The following is a 19,982-nucleotide window of genomic DNA, read 5'->3' on the forward strand; positions in this document are numbered from 1 at the left end:
ATCCTGTGCAGTGATTCTAGAATTTTGAAACTGTATGATGTGTTACATTCACAAATTTATTTGTTATCAACATTCCCTTAAAAAAAAAAAAAAAAAGAAAAAGAAAACAACATACCACAAGCTGCTGTAATGATTTTGTGTCAAGATGATCCAATAAACTTTCAAAACAAAGTTAAATTTTTGGCTTTGTAAATAGTCGTTTTATAAGACCCTTCCAGTTTGTATGCACCCAAAAACATGTGACATGGATGTACCCCGGCTCTGAATGCTTGTGTCTTTGGGGGAGTTCAGAGGAATCTCATTCCAAAAGCTCTGGAGGAGGTAAGAGGTCATTTCTAACACCACTGTGTGGGGTGGTGGGTTTTTACTGGCTGGGGACTGGTGTGCATCAGCGAGGGGAGTCCTGCCAGTCCTGTGTCCCTAATGCACGTCATGTACCTGCTCTGTCAGCGGCAACAGCTCGAAGGCGTGAAGTACATGAGCAGAAAAGGAGTCTGTAGTGAGGGAGACTGGGATGATGCTGTTCTTCATCGCTTGTATTTTAAACTGACCTGATTTTTACAGGCATCAGAGGTTTGATTCGTACACACTTTGAATAACTAACTGGTCAGGCTGTCAGGTTTTAACACTCCTTTGGAAGGCAGCATTGCAAGCAACAGTTATCACTAACACAAAAATTACAGGGGAAAAAAAAGTAATTCAGATGTCAGTTAAAGCTGCATTAATTTTTTTTTTTGATTGCAATTGCAGCTAAAATATAAGCACTTGTGAAACTCGGAGCTCTGGTCTTAATATGTCTAGAAACTGAAGGACAGAAATCCGCCCCTTCCATCTCTTCCGCTTGGCCTGGCATCCAGCAAAATTTGTAACAGAAACACAGTACTGTTAATACGAGGATTAAGGTCCAGTACTGTCGCAACAGGAACGGAGGCATTGGGTTTGCTGATACTCTCAGTGGTTGTTAGTAAGACCAGAACCTGTGAAAATCGTCTCTTCCAATGGAAAATACCTGGGGCTGCATAGTCAGCTCTGCACTGAGAAAAACCCACAGCTTGCATGAATTTGTTGGCCCCGTTATTGGCAGATAAGCTCCTGCCGCGGAAGGAGGCACCAGGTCGTTTGTTTTCTGCATGCAGTGCGAGTCCAATATTGCAATCCCATAGCGGCCTGCAGGGAGGCTACCTGCTTGCTCTGCTGCATTGTGGGACTGCACAAATCTGATTAAACAGGATGAAAACAACAATAAACACCCATCTCTCTGCAAATGCATAAAAAAAAAAAACCAGGAAGCACTTGGGGTGTACACTGAGTATTTAGTGAGCTGCAGGAACTTAACTGGACAACGCAGGAGTTTACCGTGAACCCGGCACTGTGCACTTCTGACTTCGAACAGTAAGACAGGCTCTTGCCCTGCTCTCTGCGTTTGTCATGTGACAATTCACTGAGCAACTGGACAAAGAAAATCAGTCCTTATCTAAGTGTATTTTTGCACACAGTATGTTGTGAACGAATGCATAAAAGGAAGGGTGCTCTGCACCATCATTGCAGGGACAGGAGAGGGCCACCCCAGAGGTTTGTGGTTGCAGCTGTTTCATGCCAAGTCTTGGGCAGAGTAGCATCTATTCCTTGGAGGTGCCCAACCCTTAGCAACCGCGCTTTCAGGAGAGGCTGCCCCAGCTCCTCCCTTGGGCAACAGCTCTGCCCTGTAGCAGAGCTGTGGCTGCAGGCTGCCGTTGGGAGCAGAGAGTGGGATCGGCTGCTCTGCAGGAACATCCAAGCTGCTGGGAAGAGGCTGCGCTGACCCGGGCCAGCTGGGAGCAGCGAGAGGCTGGGATCAAGGAGCCGAAATCTTCGCCTCTGGGTGCTGCTGCGCATCTCCCGGGCTAGGCTGCAAGCGCTGCGGGCAGAGACAAGCCAATTTGGAGCAGTCGTGGGGACGCCTGGAAGGGAGAGTACCCAGCTCCCCTGTGGTGCCAGCAAAGGGGCAGGACCCGAGGGAGACGGAGGGAGCTCTGCGGGGTGTGGGGAACGGCTGTGCTTTCGGCATGGTTTGGTTTGGGCTTCCCAGGGACTTACCACCTGCGTTTGACTTCCCTTGTTCTGATGTTTGTGAAAATTTCCCTTTGAACCAGCAGCTGTGTTTCCTGCTACTTCTCCTTTTTATGACTTTAAACTTCAAGTATGTGCAGGTCCCTTCAGCTGCTCCCCGTCGACCATCTGCCCTGGGCTCATCCCCGGTGGCTCAAACCGGTCTGAGCCCCCAGCGGCTCAGAGCTGGATCCAGCTGCGGATCTGGTCCGACTCTGCCTGGCTTCACCCTCTCCCGGGGCAGAACCACGGCTGCATCTGGCTCCTGATGGTGCCAAACCCACTCTCCAGCTCCTCCCCACCCACAGACTCAAATCTGGGCTGGAAGTTTTTGGAGTGCCAGAGGGCAGGAGGTGCTGGCAGTGAGCTGGGCTTCTCAGAAGACTGTCTGAAGGCAGCTGGGGGTGGAAGGATGCTCGAAGGAGGACTGAGGATGGCCCTTGGCATCGGCGGGGGGGGAAGGAGGTTAACAGCACCGCTGGGGAGTGGCTCCTCGGAACGCTTCTCCAGGGACTGCGAGGTCCTGCACTGGGTCGGGGCAACCGCCGGTATCAACACTGGCTGCGGGATGGAGGGGTTGAGAGCAGCCCTGCCGAAAAGGACTCGGGGGTACTGGCGGACAAAAAGCTGGACATGAGCCGGCAATGTGCGCTCGCAGCCCAGAAGGCCAACCGTGTCCTGGGCTGCATCACGAGCAGCGTGGCCAGCAAGTCGAGGGAGGGGGTTCTGCCCCTCTGCTCTGCTCTGGTGAGACCCCCCCCTGCAGTGCTGCGTCCAGCTCTGGGGTCCTCAGCACAAGACAGACATGGACCTGTTGGAGCGGGTCCAGAGGAGGCCACGAAAATGATCAGGGGGATGGAACACCTCTGCTGTGAGGAAAGGCTGAGAGCTGGGGTTGTTCAGCCTGGAGAAGAGAAGGTTTCAGGGAGACCTTATTGCGGCCTTTCAGTGCTTAAAGGGGGCTTACGAGGAAGATGGGGACAAACTTTTTAGCAGGGCCTGTTGCAATAGGACAAGGGGGAATGGTTTTAAACTAAAAGAGGGGAGATTTAGACTAGATATAGGGAAGAAATTTTTTCAATGAGGGTGGTGAAACCCTGGCACAGGTTGCCCAGAGAGGTAGATGCCCCATCCCTGGGAACATTCAAGGTCAGGATGGACGGGGCTCTGAGCAACCTGATCTGGTTGAAGATGTCCCTGCCCACGGCAGGGGGTTGGACTAGATGACCTTGAAAGGTGCCTTCCGACCCCAACCATTCCATAAGTCTATGACCGACGGCAGCCCACGGCCACGGGCCACGGGGGCCCGGAGCGGTTTGGTCCCCTGACCTTACGCTGGAGCCGTGGCTCCATGGAACCCGGCCGGACAGCGGCTTCCCGACCTTAACCTAAGTTTTGCTTCTGATTTCTGAGCATTTCTGCCCTTTCCAGGGCGCCTCGTCTTGCTCTTCCATCCAACCGCGTTAAAAATTCAGGCAAACCTTCCCCTGTGCCATCGTTTCAGCCGCGGCGTGCTGGGCTCTGCCGGTTTTAGTAGATAATTGAATTCCACCGCGGTGCTGAGCAGGACGCCCGGCGGGGGCTGCAGCCCCCCTAAGCATCCCTGGGCTGGGGCATGGCCCCGAGACCGTGGGCTGCCCCTTCTCCCCAGCTCCAGAAAAATTAAAAAAATAAATAAAGGAAATAAAATAGAATAAAAGAAAATAAATACATTACATAGAATAAAATAAAGTAGAATAAAAGAAAATAAATAAAAGAAAGCGGAATAAAAAAACCCAAAATAACAGAACATAAATAAATTACATAGAATAGAATAAAATAAATCAGGACAAAAGAAAATAAATAAAAGAAAGTAGAATAAAATAGAATAAAATAAAATAAAGTAAAATAAAATAACAAAATAGAATAAAAGAAAGTAAAAGAATAAGATAAACGAAAATAGAGTAAAACAAAAGAAAATATAGTAAAATAAAGTAATAAACTGGAATAAAATAGAATAGAATAAAAAAATTAAATAAACCATTTTCTCCACAACAAGGTCTGCGGTGTCCCCGCGGGCCCGGGTTCCGCCGGTGCGGCTCGCCCCCTCCCCGGTCCCTGTCCCCCCCTCCCCGGGACCCGTCCCCACCCGCGGGAGGAGCCGCCGCCGGCGAGGCGCGGGCGGGCGGGCGGCCCCTTTAAGAGGAAGTAGGGCCGGCTGCCGGCGGCCGCGCGCGGAGAGGGGCCGCGCGGGCGACCGCCAAGTTCTGCGGGGCGGGCGGGGGGCGGGGTGCTGTGGCCGCACGAAGGGCGCCGCTTCCGCGCCGCCACGGATTAGCTGCGATCAGCCAGGTGCGGGGGAGCGGGGGCGCCGGGGGGGGCCTGTGGGGGAGCACAGGGGGCCTGGAGGGGCCCGGAGGGGAGCAGGGGGTCCTGGAGGGGAGCACAGGGGTCCTGGAGGGGAGCAGGGGGGTCTGGAGGGGCCTGTGGGGGAGCACAGGGGGCCTGGAGGGGAGCAGGGGGTCCTGGAGGGGCCTGTGGGGGATCAGAGGGGTCCTGGAGGAGAGCAGGGGAGCCTGGAGGGACCTGGAGGGGGATCAGGGGGGTCCTGGAGGGGAGCAGGGGGGCCTGGAGGGGCCTGTGGGGGAGCACAGGGGGCCTGGAGGGGCCTGTGGGGGAGCAGGACCCTGGAGGGGGCTGTGGAAGGGGGGCTTGTAGGCGCCCCTGGGGGAAGAGAGGGCCTGGAGGGAGTCTGGGGGTGTCCCTGAGCCGGGGTGGCCGGTCACTGTCCCCGCCAGACCCCCATGGTGGGGGACAGGGGCTCCTCGGGGTGTAGGGTCGCACCGGGGTGGGCCGGCAGTAACAAGCAACCTATTGAACTGGAACTTCTAAATCTACTGTCTGTTTTTTTAATTATTTACATTTTTTCTTGGGCGGAAGGCAATTGCGAGCGAGCTTCTCATGGCTTTGCGCACACTGAGCTGTGGTCCGTACTAAAACCCCTTCTCTGGCCGGGGGAGGAGGACCCTGATCCCCGCCGTGCTCGCCAGAGCCCCGGTCCGGCCCAGGGGTGTTTGGGCGCCGGTGGCGTGAGCAAAGCATGGTTCTGCTTGTGTTAGCCTGTCCTGAAGGAGAAACATCTTCAACGGGATGCTGCGGTGCGTAGCAGTGGCTTCCCTGAGCAGAGACCTGGCCGATGGTGTCACCTCCCCTTGGAGGGGTTCGCATGCAGGCGTCCGGGTGGTGGCACCTGCTGCAGTCTTTACTAGCAAATTAAAAATCTTGTAATGAGGGAAAAAAACAGCGCAGAGAATAAGGGTTTTGCCAGCGTAACTGTGAAGTTAGTCTTGGATACTCCTGTAGTTTATTCCGCCTCTTTTTCTAGCTATGCTAATAAATGTTTCTATTGTAGGCAAGGGCATGGTCCTGAAGTTCAAGCTCCTCTCTCTCTTAAGTGCTTGGGGAGAATGGGGGATTCTCCGTTTTTTTTTGATCATGGTGAGCTGCGACTCAGCTGTCATGAGGGAGAACTTGTGACGCTTGGAAGCAAACTCTTGCTCTGCTTCTGTCTCTTGCTATGAGCACAGAAATGCTAATCTTACAGTAGCTGCCTCTGCCGTGGTCTGCAGTACAATAATCTCAACTCCTTCAAAGAAAACTGTTCCTGTGTGTGAGAAGGACAGACAAAAAGGAAAGGGTAGGAAGTCTTCTGGAGAGAGAGGAAAGAGGGATTTGAAGTTGTCCAGTGTGTGGCACAGATGTTAGGCAGAAGCATCTCTGTCATGGACTCTGGTGCTAGTGCAAGGCAAGATCGCCTTCTCCTAGTGCTTGGAGCTGAAGAGTGGTCTCACTTTCTCGATTTCCATCCCTTCTTTGTTTAAAACCTCCTTCCGGTCTGGAAGTCTTCTGCCGAGTTGCAGGGCAGAGGGGGATTTTTGCTAGGAGATGTGAAATTTCCCCAACCACCTGTTTATCAGAGTCCCCAGGGCTTCGTCCTTGCATTCTGCTTCCTTTCCGAGCTTTAGGCTCGCATCCAACTCTGTGTTTATCTACTGCTGTTTCTTGGACTTTATATTCCATCTCTTAGATTCACTTTCGTAGTCACATACTTGTGACGTTAACTTGGGCAGGAGGGCACACTTGTAACCTTTTAAAATCCCCAGAAAGGGAGGAGAGGAGTGCTGGGAGTTCATGCCAGCCTCGTGGTATGGTAGCAAAAACTGATGCTCTCGGTTTACGCTGAGGACTGAGTCGAGGTGCTGAGCAGGGAGCTGGTTCCCTGTGCCTGGCTCGCCTTTCAGGCTCTGGGATGCTCTTTTGGACACGTTACTTGGGGTTGTGCCGTCCACTGTGCCGTCGTCAGAAATGGAAACAGGCTCTCCTGTCCGCTTGGCTGAGGCTTGGGGAGCTTGAAGTGTACTCAGCATCTTGAGCAACGTCCTCCTTCATGACTTCAGCTGTCCTCTAGTGTGGGAGCTGTTGGCCAGATGCTTCCTCATCCACATCTGGCTCTGACATGGCCCTTTCGTTGATGTGATGTGAAGTACCACCCGAACTGAAACGGTGCGATTTAGTGCCGTTTGTGGAGGTTGGACTGTACTGACGTGTGCTGTGTTTTGTGGCTCGTGCTTCTCTGTAAACAGGCCAGGGACCTCTGTGGCCACAGTACACAAAGCAAAAATGTTTCCCTTGTCAGCAGTGAAAGCGTGTGGGGTCAGAGATTGCAAAACCTAACCAGTCCTGCGCACAGCGTTCGGACCTGGCAAAAGAATTGCCTTCAACTTCCGAGTTTTAATTTCTTACAAGACAAGAAAGTATTTTGTGATACTTGAGCCATAAATGCTGCTGTAAGTGGATCCATAACCAGCTTTGCTAGAGGTTTAGGAGCTTATCTTTAGAAATACGTAATATCCAGCTAATGCTTTCAATAAAGAGTGCACCTTAGGCTGCGTCTTTATCGTCCCTTTTCCGCTGCCCATGGGAGGCAGAGTTATCTGTGACTCTTGCTTTGGTCTGCTGCTTGCTTCCCTCTGGAGCTGGTGTTGTGCTAAAAGTGGTGTTCTGCTCCTGAAGAAATGATAGAAGGCTGTTGGGTGAATTGTTGCTCCAAGTACGTGAAGTGGCCAGGGAGCAGAGGAGAGGAACGGAGGCAGCGAAGGCCAGAAGAAAACCACTTGCAAGTATGCAAAGCCAGTGCAAAAAAATCCATCGCACTGCGGCAGCTTTGACTTCTTCCAGAAAAGTCTGGATGAAGTCCCTAGGTGCTTGGCTTTGTACTTGTTGAGTCTATCTGAGAAGAGGCAAAGGTGGCGACGCTGCCGGACATTCCTGTGTGCTGCCGGCGTACGGCTGTGCCGCGATGGAAGCGTCCTGCTGCGACCATGCTCGGTGCTGCCCTTGCCCGCTTGGGGACCGCGGTACCGGGTATTTCCCGGGTATAGGGTGGATTTGGGTGACCGGTGGCTGTGGCTGCATGCCTCTGCGCTGGCTCCGAGGGAGCCCATGGAACAGAAAATGAGCTAGAGCCATCCAAAACCTGTTTCAGTTTAAAGCAGGAGCTGAGTAAGGCCCATGGCTGTACTGAAAGCCACCGTCATTATTTTTTCTTCATCTTAACTGCAGGCTCCTCTTGGGGCTGCTGTCTGGGCCTTCCTGGGTTTTTTTCTTCTTTTTCCTCTGACTCTGTGGCAGGAGGTCTTATGATGTGGTTAGTCTTGAGGTGATCTCTAGCTCCACATCAGTGGGCTTATTCCTTGCCTGGAGACATGCTAACATGTTGGGTTACTGCCATATCTCCTCGTGGAGGGGAAGAGCAAGCCTCGTGGGCATCTGCTTTCGGCAAGAAACAATACTGCTTTTCTTCCGAAAGCATAATATTAACATGGGGAGAAGAGGTATTTGTCGGTGGGATTAGCCCTGCCATGGGAAAGGTTGGCCTTGTGGCCAGCTCGTGCTCCGGCTCAGTCCCTGGTGAAGGAGCTCATAGCCCTGGCATCTCCTGTGATCTTGAACCCACAGCCACGCTGTTAAAATAGTGCCTCTTGCTGTAGTCATTTTATCAGCCTAAGGCCAAATTCGTGTTCCAAACCGGTGATACCTTTTACTTGGGTGGGGGCAGATCCCAAAGTTAGAGTAGATGAAACTGCTGTTGGTGCAAAAATGTCCCTGCCCAGTGAGGGCAATAATGTGGAGCCTGCGAAAGCAGGAAGAAACATGTAGCTCACAGCTTGGTCTCGATAAATATCACGCTGCCCCTTATGAGTCCTCCGATGGGGACAAAGCCAGGCTGGAGGACAGCGAAAGGTCTTCCCGAAGGAGCAGGCGGCAAAATACGGCCCCTCAGACCTCGAAAAGAGAGAGCTGCTCTTAGCATGCCGCCAGCCACCCACTGCCTGTGGTTTGTCCTAGAAATATTTGTCTGTGCAGTTAACCTGTCTCCTGGAGTCGTGACCCAGCTTGTCAGCTTAACGCAGCGTCTGCAAAGCCTGCAGCGGATTAGCTCTGCCTCCACATGCAGCCAGCATCCCGGCCTGGACGTGCGAGTGCAATCTGTGGAAACCTTCCAAAATAGCTGCAGCTCTGACATTGCAATAGATGCAGATTTCACGTAAGAGGCAAGAAAATTGGCCCTAAATCAGTAACGCTCAGGGCTCTGGTAGCTGTTCCTGCTACACTGCAGTCATTTCTAGGCTTTCAAATGAAGATTTTTAAATTGCGGTATCTGCTGTCTGACTTTCCCCTTTTGGGGAAGGGAAAGTAGGAGGGCTGACCTTTCACAAAAGTTACTTTCTCGCGTGGCTTTTCCACCCTCTGTGACTGTGGGGAGGATGCCTGGAAGGCTGGGGGTGGAGAACCCACGCTGCAAATCCAGTCGTCTTGCGAGTTTGAAGGCGATTCGGCCTTCCCTCTCCCCTGCCAGAAAGGGTTATCCAGCCCCATCGGTGCGCGTTCCCGTACCTGCCTCCCCTCAGCAGCCGCTTGTGGTGCGAGCTCCAGCACACAAAGCCCATAACCTCCCTCCTGCCGTCGCTGCGTGGTCTGGATCTAAATCCTGAGCTCGGAGTTGAGCCATAAACTGCCTGCTCGTCCGTCCTGCTCGTGATGGTTGAAAAACGCCTCTTGCTGCTCGGTGGCCTGGGCTTTCCACTCAGTGCAGCAGCATTTCCAGCTGGCACAGACGGGCTCTGCCAGAGCTGCTGCGCTTGCGTCCATTGGGTCTTCTCCTACTGCAGCTACGGCTTAATTTAACAGGGCTTTTCCCTTTATTATATAAACTAATCTGACTTTAAAATAGGTCTGAATGCATAGCCTTTCAGGGGAAAAAGAAGATACCAATTAAAACCCAGTATAACTATTTTTGGTCTTTTATTATGCTGTTTCCTTTTCTTAAGTATGTGGCTCTGCGTTTGCATGGCTTTGAGGCATGTAAAGAGACTGTCCTGCTCCTCAGCAAGCCTCTTTCCGGGAAGTGCCGGGGAGATGCAGTGTCTGTACGGTTTCTTACTTGGGAATTTCCAAATTATGCAGCAGATTTAAATTGCAGGGGGTGAGGGGTGGCTGGCGACCAGCAGGACTTTCTTAAAACTGACTTTGTGGTGAAATATAAAGGGCTCTTTGTTTGCCTAAACCTTGGGAATTCAACATTTGAAATGTGCATTTCTGAATGGCTCTGTTAAGTTTGTTGCGAAGGCTGCTACTAAAGCAGTTTCCAAAAGAAAAATGTGGATATTGTCCCTCAGAGCAACAGAACGATCTCACTGCTCGCGTCTCGCCCAGCCCGGGGCTGTAGGTGCAGCTGGGCCGGATCCGCTCTCTGCTCCCTCTCCTTTAGCTTCGGAGCAACTCCTGCAGCCAGAGGGGGAAAAACAAGAAAAGACGATGCTGAGGGTAATGCTGGGCAGCTGCTCGGCTCTCCTCGTGCAGCACCGTGGAGCGGTCTTGCAGTGGAAAAGACAGAAACACCACGACAGAGCTTGTAGAGGGGAATGATTAGCTTTTGGGAAAACGTTGGCAGCTCCCTGGGCTGGGAGGCCGGACTGGGTGCCAGACAGGAAGGCGGCTGACGTGGAAGTGCCGTCTCGCTGGGATTATGAATGGCCAGGCGTGCCTGCCGCAGCCGCGCTCAGCCCTCCTTCTCTGCCCCACACGCTCCTCGCCGTGCCCTGCCCTGGCCGAGGTAAGCACGGGGACAGACCTTTCTTTCTCATAGCATAAAACAATTCATAAGAGCAGCCAAAAACCTCGTCCCGTGAAGGCAAGCCGTCTTGTTTGTTGCCAGATGGGCTCCAGAGGTGCAGAAACTGGCTGTCATTAGTGCCAGTCCGGCCCTGCTTGCTGTAATTGGTCTGATCCTCGCTCTCCATATTAAAATCTCTCCTTTGATCGTAGAAAACCAGGATCATCTTGTTCCGAGAAGCACAGCGAGTGCAGAATGGCTGTGGGAAGGTATTTGTGAAGGTGGGGGGAGAGTTATGGAAAAAATGTGCGTGTGTGTCCATCTGTGCTTTTTTGTTTAAACTGTCTGTTTTGAAGCCACTTTGCTTCTCGGGCGTGCTCTGTAAACTCGGTTTTTACTTGAAGCGCTCGATGCATCTGATAGATTGCGGCTGCTTTATCAAACTGGTAGGGGTGGTTTTGTGTCCTTATTGGAAACTCTGGCATTAGCGGTGAGTAAGGACACTGAAAACGGCTCGGGGGCAAGGCGGGGGTTCGTTGCTGCCCTCTCCCTTCCGTGGGGACAGGGTGACTGGCACGGGCTCGTCACCAAAGGGCTGCAATTATAAGCAGCCACAGAAGGAGCTTTCGGCTGGACTTGGTGTGAATGCTGAGCAGCAATACCATATTGGTATCATCTTGCAGGACAGCAGCGTGGCTTCCCTAAAAGGAGACTGGAGAAATCAATTCTTTTGAGAAATGCATTGCTCACTGGGGTTTGCTTAAGGGCTTTCTTACCAGTGAGGCAGCAGGATGTGAGCCGCCCTGGCACTGGGGTCACTGGGAGGGAAGTGGCCGCGTGTCTGACCCCTCCCCAGCCTGCAGGAGCCTTCGGATTGCAGCCGTGCATGAAACGGGACTTTTTTTTTTTCTTTTCCCCCTCTTTTGAAAAAGGAAGCTCTGCCTCAGTGCCTACGAGCGCTCGTACAAGTTGCAGAGACGGACTGAGCAATTGCAAGAGTAATCTGCCGGGGCTAGAACCGCAGGTAGGAGCTTGCTGACGTGCTGGCTTGCTTTTTGTTTTTCTTCCTGGCTGTTGTTAAACCCCTGCACGGTGCTAGCGGCGGAGGGGAGCTGGGTGTTGCTGGGGCAGGCGCTGACGGAGCAGTCATGGGACTCCTGGAAGAGGGTTTCGGGCTGCTCTGCCTCTGCGGGGAGGGCAGGATCCAGCGGGGACTCTGCTCTCTCCTGGAAAGCCTTGGGACGGCTGCGGCAGGTTGCGAGGGGAGGCAGTTTCCAGGTGTTTCGGAGGAGGTGACTGTCTTTCCTTTTTTCATACCTCTCTGAGCTGCATGTTAAAGTAACCAAGAGCCGGGGAAGCGACCGCCTGGGCTTTCTCTACCCAGAGCCTGGTTTTAAAGTAAGGCAGCACCGCGTGGTCTGCCGTTCCCGGGCAGAGCAATACACGCAGTCCTGGATTGCCATCAGCAGGAATCAGCATTAGTACTGGAGCTCTGAGGGCAGGGAGTAAAGGGAGGAAACAAGCTTTTGGGAAGGGAAGGGAGGGCCAAGCCTCGACACCTCTCGCTGGGCAGGCAAGTTGCCTCCTTAACCAGCATATCGAGCTGCTCCTCTCGTGTCCTTGGGAACAGCGGAGAAGCTGGAGGTTTGTTTGTGCTCCGGACAGCCTGCCACGGCGTGGGGCTTTCTGTGGCGGTTGTGTGATCTCGGGGGGGTGGCCAAGGTCCTCTCGGAGCACCGCTGACGTGTGCTGTAATCTTGGCTGGCTGGAAAGGAGGAGTAAACAAAATGTACTGCAGGTTGGTTTGTGGGGGATTTTTTTTTCCTCATCTTTGAAGCTTGCAAATACCATTCAGGTGCTTTGCATGAGCTATATCCTAATTGTTCCTAACCTTTCCTTTCCCTTCTGTGCAAAGGCAGTGTCTTAGTGCTGCCCGAGCTGTGACTCCTGCCTGTGGAAGTAGGTGTTGTACGTGTGATATCATCTTCAAGCAATGTCAGAGATGCTTTTGGTCTCTGTGCCTTTTTTTTTTTTTTTTCCTAGAGCTAAATGTTTCTTTTAGCTCAGTTGCAGTCAAAGACCGTAATTAAATAGGCTGCGTCTGCTTGAAGTCTTAGCTACTCATTTTGCTAATGCCTTCAGACAGATACTGAATCGTCTGAGAGACGATGGCTGCTGTGTCGAGCTCCCTGGCTCTCATGAATGATGTCTCTGTAGGAAGAGGAAGTTGTTTGTAGGACAGGTACTGCCTCGATACCAAATAAGCCGTATTAAAAGTCTCTCCACCCTGCTCAGATGACAATTTCTTCTGGAAAATGGTAGGTGTTTGCTTCTTGAGGTGCATGGCCAAGCCGAGGGGATGTTTTTTTTTTCCCCTGCAGTTTTGCCATTCAGTTTTACCTCATGCTCTTCTCTGTGCCGGTCCCTGCAGCCACAGCCTGGCCCCTGCTCGAGAAACACATCCTTGTCCAGCGGAAGGGACGATGCCTGGCTGCAGTCTTGGGCCAGCATGGATGCGAGTGCGGTCACTGCAGTCAGACAGATCTTACAGAAAATAAGTAGGATCGGAGTCGTACTGTGCCGAGGATGCTGCCAGTCCTCCGGGGAGCTGTATGGACGGCCATGCTCATGCTTCTTCATGGCTTGTTTGTTTTAAAAGACATTTCTTTCTCCATCTCCGGTGTAAGGAAATCATTGCGTGCAAGTACTTCTCCGGGACTGATTTCCTGCTGGAAATAGCTGCAGACTCAGCACCTGCTGTCCACATTCCTCGTTACTTGGAGGCTGGTCCTGCCTTTGCTCCAGACGTGGCACCGCGGCGGGGTGGGTCCAGTCCCCTGGTGCTTCCGCCCCGCCGGGTCACCTCGGCGTTTTGCCGCAGGATGTGGTGGGGCTGTGACACAGCTCTCGGTAACCGAAGCTGCTGCCTCGTGCTCAGATGTCCCTCCGCACTGTTCGCTACTTCCTCTAACCATGTCTGTGGTGTGATCAAACACCTCCTGAGGACACGTCTTCTAGGGGTTTCCTTCTTCTTTTCTTTTTTTGACTCTCACACGGTAGCTTACGGGGTCGCAGCAGCTGTTTAGGAGTGCTATGTGCAGCAAAAGCATGCATGCAGTGAATTCACCTTGCAGCCCAGGGCAGATCTTGCTGAACCACATTAAAATGCTTTTTCGGTTTCTCCCAACGCATGTCGTGGCCCATGTTGCAACAGGAGTTTGGATCTCTGCTCTTGAGCCCGCTCCCACAGGAAAAGCAGCACTAGAAATGTCGAGCCTGTTCTTAGTGGGATGAACTGAAGTGGTTTGGGTTTTCTTCCTTGCTGTAATTAAATAAGAAAACAAGAGGCCTTGGTTTAAATCTTTTTAATCTTTCTCCAGAGAAGAAATGCTGATTAGCACTATGCAGCATCTGTTAGAGATGGGCTGAATTGCGGCAAAGGTAGTCTTGACCTTGAATTTGGGATTTTATTGCCAACATTTGAGGATACTATTGACCTATTTGAACAACACTATGGCTTCATATAAATCTGATATACTTCTGCTTGGTGAAAGGGATTTGTTTGCTTGCTTTCTTATGTCATTATGGAAACTCTTATTTGCCAGATTGGGTAAGGCATCAGCTTTAGTTAATTTCTGTTACTTTATTTATTTATCTGTCCAGCACATGTAAAATAATATTTTTGCTACACACAGCTTTCTGCCTTGAGCTTCCATCAAAGAGCAGCTTGACACAAATTATACGAGGGGATGGATGTGGGAACAAAGGAGGTATAATTAGCTGCAGATAAACAGAGCTGTGTTTCTCGTCAGCATCCTTTCAGATCTTAACTTGTGTCTCACTCTCTTGGAGCTAATTCTTTTCCACAGACTGGAAGAGGAAGGCAAGCTTTCCCTGGTCTTCCAGCTTTCAACCAGCCTTCAGCTTGAAGTGAGCTGAACTGAAATGAAAAATATGTTTATGGTCTGTCTGTACCTGCAGAAGAGGCTGTGGCTGCTCTTAGAGCTGGTGTTATTTCAGGATATTCTCCTTCCGGGTGCCTGAGCTACGACTTCTTCTTCTGGTTGTTCCCCTCCGCCCTTTCGTGTCCTGTCTGTAGCGCTACGACAGTGCACGCAGCTCCTGCTCAAACAGCTGTTTTGTCTGGCAACAGATCTGAACTTTATTGTAGGTTGTCATAACCTTACCTTTTGGGTAGACTTGTTGCCAAAGCGGGGGGGGAAGCATAGGTGAAAAATCTAACCCAGGTAACACCCGGCTTGTTTTACCCTTCTTAACTGTCTGGTGTATCGGAGGTGAATAGGTGGTGGAGTTTCTCCTTGTTCTTGCGGGGTTTGGGTCTCTTGGTGTGGTGATGTTGGGGTGAGCGGCAGCCGTCTCCTGCAGAGGCGGCACCGCTTCCCTCTGGGGCTGTGGGGCTGGTTCCCTCATCCCCACGCCGAGCGCGCAGGGAGGCCTTGCAGGGACGACTCTTCATGCAGCCCAGGTCAGCTCTGAGAGCCGAGCCGGCGCTCTGCTGCAAGCTGGGCTGTCAGAAGGGGGAGGAAAGAAAGCTGCCTTGGCTTCCCCCCCTTCTCAGATCTGGGGCGAGGGCCCAGATGGTATCCCAGATCTCTTCCTATGGGATTTAGACAAGGTTTCCTGTTGAGAGAGCTGCTCCTAATCGCTGCCCTTCTGTGCTGCCTTGCAGATCAGGACCAGATGAGCAGAGGGAGGTTTCTGTGAAGATCAGAGTCGCCCCAGCCCTGCCCCGGGAAGTGGCCCAGCAGCGCTGCGTCTCCGGCTGTCATCGCTACGGACCTGGAAAAGAAAGAAGAAGAGAAGAAAAATGTCCCATGCTTTAAAGCAAGTATTCAATAAAGACAAAACCTTCCGGCCCAAGCGCAAGTTTGAGCCAGGGACTCAGCGGTTTGAGCTGCACAAGAAGGCTCAAGCCTCGCTCAACGCTGGCCTGGACTTGAAAGTGGCTGTCCAGCTGCCGCCGGGAGAGGAGCAGAACGACTGGGTGGCCGTGCACGTGGTGGACTTCTTCAACCGCATCAACCTGATCTACGGCACCATCAGTGACTATTGCACAGAGCAGTCCTGCCCCATCATGTCGGGGGGACCCAAGTACGAGTACCGATGGCAGGACGAGCACAAGTACCGAAAACCCACGGCCCTGTCTGCTCCCCAGTACATGAACCTCCTGATGGACTGGATTGAGGTACAGATCAACAACGAGGACATCTTTCCCACTAATGTTGGTGAGTTCAGTTCCAGTTGCGGCTGGGGGGAGGGAGGCTGGTGCAGAGCCTTCTCCGTTGAGCCCTCGGGTCCTGTTTCTGTTCCAGGAGATGCTGTTGCACAGGTCACCCTTGTAGCAGAGCTATTTCCTTTTGTGAGAAACCTGAGAAACTTCAGAGCTCTTCTGGAGTGCTAAAATACCCAGAGCTGTACCAGATCCCATTTGGAGTCATGGATACCTCAAGGAAAGCCAAGCTGAGCCTAGGCAGCGAAAACAAGAGGCTGCTCTTAAAAAAGTCAGTCTCTGCCATGACTCCTGAGCAGTTCATGCTGGACTGGTCTCCTGAAGGACAGCTCTTTTAGAGCTGATTGCTAGCTTGGGTTCAACGCGTGTGCTCTGCGTCGGCCTGGTGATGGTGGCCACGTTTCCATAATTAGCGTCTTTGTTATTACAGGCTGGCGTTAGCTGACTCTGCCCTTTCTAGCTCGGTGCTTCCTGGCATGCACTCGTCTGTTTGTTGCAGCTGGGTGGGATGCTGACATGTGCGTGGAGGGAGGGGCGGTGTTTCATCTATTGCGAGGGTGATGGAAATGAGAATTTGGCCTAAGACACCTAAATCTGCATATCCAAACGCAGCTTCGTGTGCTGGCTTTGGGACAAAGATTGTTGGGGTTTTTGTTTATTTTGTGTTGAATAAGATGTGAGAGTTCAGTATCTAAAGCATTAGGTAAATATGATTGATCCCATTCAGAGCTCCCATCTTCCGGGATGCAAAAGACAAGATGCAGCAGAGCTCCCTCCCTCCTGCCCCGGCGTTTATCCCATCAAAGCTCTGGTGGGATGCAGTTGGCCCTTGTTTGGGACACGTCTGCCGCCTCTGCCACACCAGCATCCATGGGGCTCCTCCACCTGTGCCAAAATGCTGCTTAAACCTGGTGTTGAGCGGGCAGAGGTGGGAGCAGGGCCATAAACAGCCGGTTCTTTGGGCAGCTGAAACACTGAAATCCTCCCCACCCGTTCCTCCTGTCGCCCAAACGGCTGCTGTGTTGCCTTTAGTTAGAACTCTTCTGCAAGACTCTCTGGGGACTATAAGCAGGGTGTTTGTTCTGTACGGGGAGGCAAGACAAGCTTCCGACAGCAGGAGGGTTGTGGTTTGGGTTTTTTAGTTGTTATTGTTGTTGTTTTCAGCTCAACTTTTACCAGATTTCTCACCCTTACCACCGACTGAAATGCTGCAGTTCTTGCAGAGCACTGAAAGGGTTTAACTAATCCTTGTTCCTCTAGAAACGACCTGGGTGAACTTTAAACTGTAATATTCTACTGAGATGGCTGGTTGGCCAGACCGCTCCACTGCAGGGCCCCGGCTAAACGAATCCTAAAGAACTGATGCCTTTAAAGAGGACCTTAACGTCTTTAATTTTTAACCAAAGAGCTAAAGACATATCAAAATAAGAGAACTGTGGGGAGTTAACAACGCTGACTCTTTCTTCTGGGAAGTTGCTTGGTCATATCTAGTTTTTTGTGCTGTTTATATAAACATGCCAAATAGGAGTAGAAGAAAACTCTATCAGACTGAAGCAGCTGCTGGGAATCTCTGAGGCTGGTCTCTTGCTTTCAGTCGCTAGCAGCGATTGATGGCGTGCAGCGCTCTGTCATTAAGAAATCTGTGCTTTGAAAAATCTGATCCAAATGGAAAGCAAAAAGGATTGGGGAACTGGAAATTACCAGGGACAGAAGCCCTTTTGTCTCAATCTGTCTGTATTATCAACTTACTTTAGCCCCAAGGAACCAGTTTTAACTTCGCTGAAAGTTTCTCATGGCTGTGTCTTCCCTCCCAGGTACTCCCTTCCCCAAGAACTTCCTCCCGGTGGTGAAGAAGATTCTCTCCAGGCTTTTCCGGGTCTTTGTCCACGTCTACATCCACCATTTCGACAGGATCACCCAGATGGGGTCGGAAGCCCACGTGAACACTTGCTACAAGCACTTTTACTACTTTGTGAAAGAGTTCAATCTCATAGACACCAAGGAGCTGGAACCACTGGTGAGTGTCTGGGTGGGCTCAGGGTACACGTTGGTCTGTCGGGGTCCAGACACAGGGGTCTGTTGGTCTGCAGCCAGCGCAGAAGAGGTGGGCTGGGCGTGGAGGGGTCACAGAGGTCTCTGGTACCTTCTCAAAACTGGTTGCCCAAATCCAGGTCATCAGTTGGCCTTGCAATTTGACTGTCAGGAAAGTGGGAGTCAGGATGTGTGGGCACAGCTGAGCCAGGGTCATTTAGGCATCGCATGAGGGAAGTTGACTTGTTCTCCAGCCACCTCCTTGCGTTTCTAGCAGCTTGTTTGCGTGCACTGCGTGAGCCTCACACTGTTAGCCATCCAGGAGGCGGATGGCTAAAACTCCCTCCCTGTGCTTACTTCCCTTGCTGGAAAGCAAGGGCAACATCACCGCCTTCACAAGGAGTCTGGAGGATGGGGAATGTGACCGGTTAGACCTAGGAGGTGGTGATGGTGTTTCTAAAGCCGTAAGCGACAGAGCAGACCTGCAGAGCCGTTGGGCGGTGGAAGGGTGTCCTGCCGGTGCCTGGGAATGGGAGTGGTGGGGGGAACAGGGACCTGCCCAAACTGGAGCTCTTAGTAACAGTGTCACCGCATGCCTGAGAAGGATATTTACGACTAAACAAAGGTGAGGTTTTTTCATCCACACCCTCACCTGGCAATCTGGCTCTTCGTTCACGGTCCCGTGTCTTTTCTGTCCCTTTGACAGAAGGAAATGACCTCCCGGATGTGCCACTGAGATCAGACCTTCCTGCTCCCACCTCGGCGTCTCTTCCGAGGACTCCGAGTCCCACTCCTGTATTGGAGACATGATTCAAGGGGAGAACAGAGACGTTTTGTTAAAGAAATCTATATATTTTTAATGAGTTTCAATGTAAAACTGTGATATTGCAGGAATATTTTTTTAAAGATTCTCTAGATAAAACTAGTTTTTTATAGTAATTTCTATAAAAAAAAAGAAAATATTTTGGGCCACTTGGTGGAAATGCTTGCTCTTTGAGGAGGGAAGAGCCGCCCTGTGCTGCCTCTTCCCCGTCCCCTCACTGCAGCGGCACCAAGCGAGCCGAGCCAGATGCTTCACACAGAGCCACGTCGTGTAGCTGGTGCTGCCATGGAAGCGGTACTTCCATCCGGATAGCCATTTCCCACCCGTGAAGGGAGGTTATGTGGGGATTGGGGAAGAGATGCTGGTGTAGGTGGATCCCCTGGGGTGCTGTTTGGTTCCAGCACCTCTTCCACTGGCTGTGAGTCCAGTTTTTGGATAGAGCTGCTTTTGTGCTCGCCCTCCACTTGGCATCCTGTCCCCAAGGCTTGGCCCTCCTTGCTTTCCCTCTGAAAGCTGGACTTGGGTTTCTTTCATGGCTAGACCAGCGCTGCCACTGCTAATGGAGTCTGTGCTGGTGCGCTGCTGTTGTGCATCTGCTCTTGCCTCTTACACGAGCTCTGAGCTGAGCTTCTCCCCGTGCACAGCCCAGCTGCGGCTCTGGGTGCGCCGGCCCCGGGGGACGGGGATCCGCGCTGGCTGCATTAGGCCAAGCGGATCTGTGCCTCTGGGGGTGAGCAGAGAGAAGGCACTGGGACATCTGCACCTCCCCATTTCCTCGTGGTACGCTGACCCTGCCGAGAAGGAACTGGGCTGCTTGCCCTCCGGCCTCACTGGCTGCGTGTGGACCATTTTCTGCTTCCCATTAGGGTACGGAGCCTTCTCCCTCTTCCCGAGCAGCGCATCCCCACTCAGCCGCACACATCTCATAACCAAAGTCCCTGGTGTGCAGCCAGAGACCGCTAGCCTTGCTTGCTGCTTGCACAAGCAACTCCGCTGCGTGACGAGAGCTTTGCAGTGCCCCTGAGGTAGGTAGACAGATCTACCTAGGATTTGGGGGGGAGTGGGGGGGCAGGGTTTACAGTAAGAGAAAATGTTTCTGTGAGCAGTGACCAAAATGTACCACTAACCACTTCTTCCTTACAAAGTTTTTCGGTGTCCTGGAATCTCTGTACATATGTGACTCTCGTTTCTTGTACTATCGTTAGGACACTCGTACAAATACCACTATAGTTCTCTGAAATGGAACCAATAAATTATGTTGTATTTACATAGCACGCTCAGATTGCTAAATGTCTCGTGATTATACGTTCGTCAGAGGCTTTCTATCAGCAAAGCAAACACGGTGTGTTTGGACTCCTCGGGAAGTGCGCTGCAGAGCTGTTTCCTACAGCTGCTAAAAGCTCTTGGGTGTGTGCTCCTGGCTCTGCTGCCCTACGGTTCAATTCCGCCGGCTCTGGAGGTGCCGGGTGCGGGCTGCTCGGAGCCCCACGCTTGTTCCCAGGGCTGTGGGGCAGAGCGGGCGGGTGCTGGAGCTCAGCAGGCTGGGGTTGTCGTGACTTGTCTCTGCAACGTCCCTGTACCCAAGGGCTGATTCTCCCAGCTCTAAAACTTGGGTGGATGTGGGCAGGAGAGGT

General features: G+C 52.1%; 1 protein-coding gene across 7 annotated transcripts; it reads left to right on the plus strand.

Annotated features, from left to right (window-relative positions):
- Nucleotides 1–167: 167 nt before the first annotated feature.
- On the plus strand, nucleotides 168–19,613 carry MOB3A (MOB kinase activator 3A). Of its 7 annotated transcripts, none has more exons than XM_075175211.1 (6): nucleotides 1,399–4,419; nucleotides 10,456–10,524; nucleotides 11,176–11,267; nucleotides 14,934–15,489; nucleotides 17,309–17,511; nucleotides 18,232–19,613. In XM_075175211.1, the coding sequence occupies exons 4-6, from the start codon at nucleotides 15,072–15,074 to the stop codon at nucleotides 18,259–18,261; spliced, it is 651 nt and encodes a 216-aa protein (XP_075031312.1). In that variant the 5' UTR covers nucleotides 1,399–4,419; nucleotides 10,456–10,524; nucleotides 11,176–11,267; nucleotides 14,934–15,071; the 3' UTR covers nucleotides 18,262–19,613. The 7 variants fall into 7 exon arrangements, with proteins under 7 accessions (XP_075031308.1, XP_075031312.1, XP_075031313.1 ...); XM_075175212.1 differs by having other exon boundaries at nucleotides 10,456–10,512; XM_075175207.1 differs by lacking the exons at nucleotides 1,399–4,419; nucleotides 10,456–10,524; nucleotides 11,176–11,267 and adding exons at nucleotides 168–321; nucleotides 751–1,392.
- The last annotated feature ends 369 nt before the right edge of the window (nucleotides 19,614–19,982 follow it).

This window comes from Calonectris borealis, chromosome 28 (genome assembly GCF_964195595.1).
Source record: "Calonectris borealis chromosome 28, bCalBor7.hap1.2, whole genome shotgun sequence".
Taxonomy (NCBI): domain Eukaryota; kingdom Metazoa; phylum Chordata; class Aves; order Procellariiformes; family Procellariidae; genus Calonectris; species Calonectris borealis.

Coding starts and splice junctions, on each gene's coding strand:
- MOB3A (XM_075175207.1), top strand. CDS start 15,072: ATGTCCCATGCTTTAAAGCAAGTATTCAATAAAGACAAAACCTTCCGG. Junction 15,490..17,308: donor CATCTTTCCCACTAATGTTG/GTGAGTTCAGTT, acceptor CTTCCCTCCCAG/GTACTCCCTTCCCCAAGAAC. Junction 17,512..18,231: donor CCAAGGAGCTGGAACCACTG/GTGAGTGTCTGG, acceptor TCCCTTTGACAG/AAGGAAATGACCTCCCGGAT.